The sequence below is a fragment of the Rhinoderma darwinii genome, chromosome 10, assembly GCF_050947455.1.
Source record: "Rhinoderma darwinii isolate aRhiDar2 chromosome 10, aRhiDar2.hap1, whole genome shotgun sequence".
In the NCBI taxonomy this organism is placed as follows: Eukaryota; Metazoa; Chordata; class Amphibia; order Anura; family Rhinodermatidae; genus Rhinoderma; species Rhinoderma darwinii.
In genome coordinates this window covers 77,324,640-77,334,025 of record NC_134696.1, presented here as the reverse complement: position 1 = coordinate 77,334,025, position 9,386 = coordinate 77,324,640, and the positions used below count along the sequence as shown (strand labels likewise).

Genomic DNA, 9,386 nt, shown 5'->3' with positions numbered 1-9,386 from the left:
CCGGAGTTATTACCACATAAAGTGACACGTCAGATTTGAAAAATGAGGCTCTGTCAGGAAGGTCAAAAGTTGCTAAAGAGGGAAGGGGTTAAAGGGAAGGTGTCATGAAAATTTTTTATTTTTCGTTATAATATTGCTTTTAGTATGATATTCAAATTAATTTTATTTGTGTTCTACTTATTTATTTTTTCTCTTACTTTTACTTCTCTATGGGGCTGCCATTTTTTTTTTCATCTCTGTATGTGTCGATTAACGACACATACAGAGATGGAATACGGCACATACAACCCCATAGAGAATGCGAACGGGAGCCGTTCCATTCACTGCAGCGTACGACGTCTGTGTGGGAACAGCGCATGCGCAGCTCCCACACAGACCAAAACGAAGCTTGTTAGCAGAGCGAAATCCGGCGCCATTTTCATGTGGACGGGAAGTCGCTGCCGGACAGTAAGAGAATGACTTCCGGCCATATGTTCAAGGAAGCGAAGGCACAAGGAATAGGAGCGGAGGCGGCAGGTAATTTATGTTTGTGTATGTGATGTGTGTATTATGTTCGTGTTATACTGTGTGTTTACCACTGTATCCAATCCTCCTACACTGTGCAGTCGCTCAGAAATGGCAGCACACAGTGTAGGAGGTTTGAAGATTTAACCCCCTCCTTCTCCTGGCACTAGCCAGGATAAGGGAGGGGGGATTGTGTGAGGACACTAGAGCGAGTGTGTCTACCCCAAATTTGCAGCATAAATCAATGAGGTTGCTTTACCACATGCCAATGCTGCAATTTTGGGAACTGCTCCCTCTAGTGACCAGCACATGGAAAAGTTATAAATTAGAATCTAATTTATAATATTGCCTGACTTGTGAAAAAATTAAAACAATTGTAATCACTTCTAGCGACACATTCCCTTTAACCTTTGAATGCCACGATCAGCACCGATTGTGGCATTCAAGTGGTTAACAGCAAAGATCAGAGGTTTCTCTTATCCCAGCTGTTAAATCGGGGCTGCTGTGCAATACAGACGTTGCGTGTTTCCGATTGCTTCGCATGCTCATCTTGATGCGGCAACGTCCTGTGGCTCGTGAGGAGCATACTCAATGCATTGTCAACCAGTTAAATGCTCAAATCAGTAATTAAAGAGGCTCTATCACCAGATTATAAGTGCCCTATCTCCTACATAATCTGATCGGCGCTGTAATGTAGATAACAGCAGTGGTTTTTATTTTGAAAAACCATCATTTTTGAGCAAGTTATGAGCAATTTTAGATTTATGCTAATTAATTTCTTAAAGACCAACTGGACGTTGTACAGAGGAGTGTATGACTGACCAATCAGCGTCATACACCTCTCATTGTTCCAGCCCAGCATGATCCACAGCACAGTGTGACTGTGCAGTGAAAGAAGCTGGGCTGGAACAATGAGAAGTGTATGACGCTGATTAGTCACCGATTGGTCAGCCTCATACACTTCTTTCCAACACCCACTTGATCAAAAGTAAAAACACGCCCAGTTGGTCTTTAAAGAGGCTCTGTCACCAGATTTTCAAACCCCTATCTCCTATTGCATGTGATTGGCGCTGCAATGTAGATAACAGTAACGTTTTGTTTTTTTCAAAAACAACAATTTTAAGCCAAGTTATGACCATTTTTATATTTATGCAAATGAGCCTTTCTTAAGTACAACTGGGCGTGTTTAAAGTTATGTCCAAGTGGGCGTGTATTGTGTGTGTACATCTGGGCGTTTTTACTTGTTTTACTAGCTGGGCGTTGTGAATGGAAGTGAATGATGCTGACAAATCGGCATCATCCACTTCTCTTCGTTACCACCCAGCTTCTGGCAGTGCACAGACACACAGCGTGTTCTCGCGAGATCACGCTGTGACGTCACTCACTTCCTCCCACAGGAACTTCATCGCGTCGGATGAGCGAGGACACGCTGTGTGTCTGTGAACTGCCAGAAGCTGGGTGGTAACGAAGAGAAGTGGATGATGCCGATTTGTCAGCATCATTCACTTCCATTCACAACGCCCAGCTAGTAAAACAAGTAAAAACGCCCAGATGTACACACACAATACACGCCCACTTGGACATAACTTTAAACACGCCCAGTTGTACTTAAGAAAGGCTCATTTGCATAAATATAAAAATGGTCATAACTTGGCTTAAAATTGTTGTTTTTTAAAAAAAAAAAAAACATTACTGTTATCTACATTGCAGCGCCGATCTGCTGCAATAGGACATAGGGGTTTGAAAATCTGGTGACAGAGCCTCTAAGAAAGTAATTAGCATAAATCTAAAATTGCTCATAACTTGCTCAAAAATGATCGTTTTTCAAAATAAAAAACACTGTTCTCTACATTACTGCGCCGATCAGATTATGTAGGAGATAGGGAATTTATAATCTGGTGACAGAGCCTCTTTAAATAGTCAGTGTTCCATTTAATGTACTTTCAAAGTCTATCCTTCTACTGGTTTTGGACCTTCACTGGTTTTCGTATTTCTTCAAATCAGAACTTAGTGTATGGTGTGCACCTGTTTTAACCTATAAAACGCAGCGGTCGCGAGTAATAAATAGTTTGGTTCTAAAGCAGTAGGTTTAATCCTAGTAAAAGGAAAGGCACAACAACAGAGCAGAGACTTATGCTGTGCGATAAGACAGAACAATACGTTTCAACTAGAAAATTAAACTTGAAATTAACGTGGTCACAGTCAACACATTGTCCAAAACCGCCTGGAATGCTCAGGTGACTTCTATTCATCCCGGACAAACGTTGACAACATGGAAACGATACGGGATGTTAGAGGAACATTTAGAATCCCTTTCACAGCTTCACAGTCACATGGACCTTCATCATGAGTAGAAAAATATTTTCCCGCTCTACCTATTCTTAAAAAGGACGATCCGGTGTCTAACTTTTAAAACAAGTGTTAAAAAAGAAAAAAAAAAGAAAAATACTAGGTGGCTTTGAAATCTCCATAGATCCCTTTGTCCTTGAGTTGCATGGGCCCAGTCCGCCCTGTTATTACATGTACACAGTGAGTGTTTGCAGTATCATTTTCCGGCAAAGTGGACAGTTACGCTGAAGTATCGGTTGCTGCAGGAGGATCTCGGTGCATTGTGAGCACAGACAAAGGTGGCGGCACGGCAGCAGGAGGACAGATTTATTTTCATCCTGGCAGATGACACATTTCTTACTCTCTTCCTGCTGTTTTAACAGCCTCCACGGGTCTTCTGCAGCAGTTTCTTGAGAGGTTGATGCATGGGATGGTGGCACAGGTGGTGGTCTCTGCGGAACCTGCTGCCGGTCTGGCACAGTATTATGAGCTGGGGCGTGTGGAACCCGTGCAAGTGGTGGATTGCGCACCCGAGCAGTTCCTGCAGGAATTTGTGCCCTTGCCACCCTTACCGGTGTAGCCTGTGCTCTAGTCCTCACCAGGTTCCTGTCTCTGTCCCAGGCGGCTCTGTACAATCTGACAAGCTGGAGGCACCATGCAGCGGCCCTCCTCCATACCTCTGTATTTAGTAAATTACGTATTAGTATTTGGACAGTGTGGCCGATCCTGCTTATTCTTTCTTCGAATGAACGTAATGCAGGTGAGGGCCTGAGAATCATGCGGGAGACCCAAATTAAGGACAGCAGTAGGAGAACTTCATAAAGGTATCTAAAGAGGATTACTCCGATCCCTGTGCTGCAGGACACCAGTAAGTCCACAGCTAACTGGAACGGTGTCCAGAAAAGAATGACCACAGCCACTGCGTTACTGGAAATTTGGGACAGCAATGCTGCAATCAAATCTTTTCCCATGAAGATCACATTGACTATAGTGAGCCACAGGCCCAGGGCTGCAGAGAAAACATTCTGCACGCCGATAAGACACACATTCACCAAACTGTTCACGATGTAGGCCACCAAGCGGCTCGCTATAGCCAGGGCCTCCCAGACTTGGCGGTGAAAATTCTGTCCAGACAGCGCGATGTTAAGAATGCCGCGTTGCATCATCTCCTTGCTCCGTAGCAACAGGTGACACATGAGGTTCCATACGAGTTGCAAACTGTACAATCCTGACAAAACTCCTCGTACGGCGTCACCCACTGCGTGTATGGAGGTCAGTGCCAGGTTACCACACGTTTCACCCAGCAGGGCCATGGAAATGAGGGTATTTTCCCAGCAGCTTAATAGGCCAAGGGTTATGGTTCCTGGCAGGTGGAGGATGAAATGAATGGTCCAAAATAGAAAGGACACAACGCAAGAAACGAGCCAATAATTCAAGTCCAGGACAAGTAGCAGCAGATCCAGGACCCAGCCCAGTCCACTGATGACCAGCAGAATGCCCTGCATGGCGGAGGGGGAGTAACGCCGGGCCCCTGGAAGGAGCGGATGGACCCTTCATCTACTGGAGATCAGGCTGACCCCCAGCCTCAGCACGCTACATGTCACTCAGGACCGGTCAGAGCAGTCAGTTACCAGTCCTTGATGCACTTTATAGCTGGTGTGGTCTGGTCGACAACACGTTTTCTCCCGCCTCTGGGGACGAGGCCAGCTCTTAGATTACGGACCCCGCACTGTACAGTGAGCACCTTGGTTCAATCTGCAGCACTTCACTTCCCCGATGGATCGAACAGGTCACTGGTCCCAGTACACAGTGACAGTGACAGCAACGGAAATGCTCTGCATCGATCAACATTCAGGGCGCAGCCATGTTGGTCCTCCAGCACCTTGTTTGAGAAAGTAACGATAGCACTGATCAGGCGGAAGCAATGGAACGAAGATTGCATCGATTCATGTAGTAAAGTTGAAGCGTCTTCTGCCTCTAAAACCGTCATGGTAAGAGTTAATTCTAGGTCGTTGATGATTGGTGGAAATCTATCCAATGAAGTTCCACTGAGCAATTCAAAGTTTGTGCTGCGCATCTAATGTAGAGATAAGTACATGAGGCGGGGACGGGGTGTGTGACGGTAGCGGCGGGCAGAGGTCAGAAGGCCCTAGATTACATAGACACCTGAACCTACCGTGCAGAGTATACATTGCTGGAGTTCTTATCTACGTTCCGAATCAAATGCTATCACACTGCTGTGTACTAGTTACAGCAACAGGAGTTTTCAAGGGTTAATTGACTTTGGGTCACTGATTTTAAACTGAGTTCACACTGCGCTATTGTTGCGTTTTTAGCATGCCTTTTTGCTTTGGTTGAGGAACTCCCATTGAGAGATATAGGATTTTATCTACCCAAAAAATAAAATCCATGCAAAAAAAATGCACAGTGTGAACCCAGCCTATATGGAAAGCCGAGCGTGCGGTGTAAGGACTTGTCCACACAACGGAATTGCTGCTTATTTTCCATCCAGAATTGTGGACAGAAAATACGCAGCGGGATACAGTAGCAGCAAAGTCAGTGTGATTTAACCAATGTCATCCACATGCGAAAAAATTCAGTCCAGAAATTCACCTGCGGTGCGTCATTTTAGTTCCGCAGCATGTCAATTATTGCTGCGGAAAGAGGACTGATTTTCTGAGGTACTGCAACATTTCTTACAGGGGTGGAAATTACATCACAGGAAGAAGAAGCATCGCCATAACGCAGCCCTTAAAAAAAACACAGCAAAAGTCTGCACTATGTTCCGCAGTAAAAAAAAACGCATGAAATGGTGCGGATATTCCGCAGCGGGCTAGTTGATGCGTAAATGCTGCAGAAATTTTCTGCAGGAAATCTGTTACATGTGGACAAGCCCTTAGGGCTCAAAAGAAAGTCTCTAAGTCCGTACACCGCACGCTCAGTTTTCCAAGGAAAGCCCATCAGGAATAAAGGAGGACATCGCTCACTCACAGTTTTAGCGATCGGTGCTCATAACCCGACTGATCAAAACTTCTCACGTGTCAAGATGACGTCAAACGTTTTTTAAAACTTGAGTTACCCTTTAAAAGGAATGTCCAGTTCCTAAAAATTGATGGCTTATCCTCAGGATAGACCAACAATATTTGATCAGTCGGAGTCTGCGCCGCCTTAATTACGGTCACTGCTTACACTGGATCGCTGACACAGCGATAGTGGCGATTCGCAGTATTACAACCTTCTCCTATTGAAGTGGATGGGAGAAGACTGTAATACAGTGAACCGCCCCTACAAGTGTGTCTGCGATTCACAGTGTTTGCAGTAAGGTCCCATGCCCACTTCAGTTTTTTCCTTCAGGGTGCTATCCGTTGTCACGGATAGCACCCTGAACCAATTCATTTCAATGTGGCCATGCACACTTCCGTTGTTTTAATGGAACCGTGCGGCCGTTCCATCAAAAGTAATGCAGGTCCTACTCCTGCCCTTATTTGACGGAGCAGTCTCAGCCTTTGCATTGAGTTTGGTCCGTGAAACAACGGGCTGCACATCCATGTGCAGCCAGTGTGTGACAGGACCGTCAATAACGTCCGATGGAAGTGTGCATGAGGCCTAAGGGAAATGAAGGGGAAGGAGAGCTCATACGAGCGCCGTGGCCCCTTCAAAACAGATTGGTGGGGTTCCCGGCAGTTCGACCCCGACCGATCAAATATTGATAGCCTATCCTGATGGCCTATCCCTTTTTAGGGGCTGGACAACCTATCTAATAGTTGCTTGTTAAAATCACGATATGCTACAATACATATACAAGTATTGCAGTATATTGTGCAAGTGATCCAACAATGATCACTGGTTCAAGTCCCCTGGGGGGCTAATTAAAAAAAAAGATAAATACAGTTAATTAATGTTTTTTAATATTAAAAATTTTATTTAAAAAACATTTTCACTCAAAAGCAGTGTAAAAAAATAAATAAAAATGAACATAACTGGTATTGCCGTGTCTGTAAAAGTCTGCTAGTCTATGTTCACACTGCGTAAAAGTACACAGCTCATCCGCCCTGGTCCCTGCAGGGAATTCTGGCCAAAAAAAAACGCACCAAATTGTGGTGTAGTTTTTTCGGGTGGAATGTCCACTGCGGAAAACAGCAGGTAAACAAAAAAACAGCAGGCCGGACTGGACAGGGAAGCATAGATATCTGGATAAGTATAATCTTTTTTCTGAGTTGGGATTTTTGCAGCAAAATCACAGCTTTTTCCCCCGCAAAAATCGCAACATCTGTGTTGACAAACTCTTGAATAGATGGTTTCAGATCCTTCCAAATCGGCAGATATGGCACCAGGTATTCTGTGCTGCAGTCACTCAACTTGAGGTATTGTGTAACAGATCACTCCCCTCCAGCAAATCTGCACAGGAGGCCGAGGTGACGGCACTCACAGATGAGGCTTTACAGACACAGATGGGAAGGAGGTGAAAATTACCTGAACATTGTTAGTTTTATGCCAGATTTTAACCTGCAGCAGAAAACCAGAAATTCCGCAACAAAGGAGGTCAATTTCTGAACGTTTTTTTCGGCTGATTTTTTATGTAACATGGTTGAGATTTGTTCAAGTCTCATCCACTCTGCTGCTACTGTATTACGCTGCGGATTTTCCGCAATGAAATTCATTGCAGAAAATCCTCAGTAGTTACTATGGTTATGTTCACACGTAGTGTATACGCTGCAGATTTTTCCATCCGGATTTGTGGCTGTAAAATTTGCAGCATATTAAAATGGCAGCAAGTGGATGAGATTTTAACAAATCTATACAAAAAAAAATTATGCTGTAAATTTGCTGTGCATTTGTTGCAGAATTTCCCCATTGAGTTCAGTGAGAGTCGAATTTTGCAACGAATGCCATTGTTTGCAAAATTTGCAGCAATTATCCTGTGTATTCACAGCAAATTCTGCAGATTTAAAAAAAAAAAAAAAAAAAGAAGTCCTGTAGCGGTCACATGCGATGAAACGTTATCACAGGGGGCAGTCTGTCACAGAGCGGAATAGCAGGGACGCGTTGCCATGCTAGGAGAGGGGAGTAAAGGACTTTTTTTCTGGTTGCCGTTTTCTGCAGCGGTCAATCTAGAAAAACATACACTCCAAATTTAAGCACCATTTGGTGTGAATATTCGGACAGATTTACCTGTGTGTTCTATGCCGGATACGCTGTGGACTTTTCCGCAGTGTTGCCGACTCATGTAAACATACTCTAGGAATAGCGCACTATGCAGCTGAAGGTTATTGATGGTAATTTATGGCTTCAGGTAATCTTCTGCACATTTCTAGGTTATTATAGGATCAGTGTGCTGGGTCATCTGCTTTGCCACCGAAACCCACAGCTTGGCATGTGCACCATGAGAGCATGACGTGTCTGCTATAGATTGCTTTCAAATCAAGGGAACACAGTTTACATATAAATTCATTGGGGAAAACAAAATATTAGAAATCAGCCCAAGGTACATGTCTCATACCACAACATCATTTCTAAATTTAAAAAAAAGTATACACCCTATAGGTATAGTGGCTGTTCCCTAATGCCCAGTAGCATACACTGTTGGCATACACAGAAAATTGGTTACCAGACACAACGTGTATGTTAAGGATCTGCCAGGCACAGCTTCTGTATCCACGCCCGTAGGTAATCAGTCTGCACCTGTTTATGTCTGTGAGACTGACTCCATCTTCCACCACTCAGGATGGCAGGCTTAGGAGTGGGAGAGCCTATCACAGCCTGGCCAGACGGAGCTAGCTCCCGCCCTCTGTCTATTTATACCTGCCTTTCCTGTTCCTCCTTGCTTGTGATTCTTCTCTGTTGGTTTCCTAGCCCTGCTGCAGCTTCTTGAACTACTTGTCCCTGCTTCGTATTGACCCTGGCTTACTGACTACTCTTCTGCTCTGCGTTTGATACCTCGTACACTCCTGTTTTGACTCGACTTGTTCACTACTCTCCTGCTCTGCGTTTGGCACCTCGTACTCTCCTGGTTTGACTCGGCTCGTTTACTACTCTTGTTGCTCACGGTGTTGCCGTGGGCAACTGCCCCGTTTCCCTTTGTTCTGTGTTTCCTTGTCTGGTTGTCTGTCGTGCACTTACTGAGTGTAGGGACCGTCGCCCAGTTGTACCCCGTCGCCTAGGGCGGGTCTATGCAAGTAGGCAGGGACTGAGTGGTTGGTAGATTAGGGCTCACTTGTCTGTTTCCCTATCCCTGTCATTACATAATCACAAGCCCATATACCTACTCTACCCTGGTCCCTCACACCACTATGGACCCCCTTGAGACCCTCGTTCAGCAAATGCAGGGTCTCTCCCTACAGGTCCAGGCCCTGGCTCAGAGGGTCAACCAGCCTGATGCTACCATGGTAGTGTCCCTCACCTCACCTCTTGAACCCCACCTCAAGTTGCCTGACCGGTTCTCAGGGGACCGGAAGACTTTTCTCTCTTTTCGGGAGAGTTGTAGGCTCTATTTTCGTTTAAAGCCCCACTCCTCAGGTTCTGAGAGCCAGCGGGTGGGTATAATTATGTCCAGG

General features: G+C 45.0%; 1 protein-coding gene across 1 annotated transcript; it reads right to left on the bottom strand.

The window, feature by feature from the left end:
• Positions 1-2,572: 2,572 nt before the first annotated feature.
• Positions 2,573-4,773, bottom strand: RNF26 (ring finger protein 26). The gene has a single exon (XM_075838908.1). It carries the CDS (start codon positions 4,335-4,337, stop codon positions 3,021-3,023), a length of 1,317 nt encoding a protein of 438 aa, XP_075695023.1. The 5' UTR covers positions 4,338-4,773; the 3' UTR covers positions 2,573-3,020.
• Between the last annotated feature and the right edge of the window lie 4,613 nt (positions 4,774-9,386).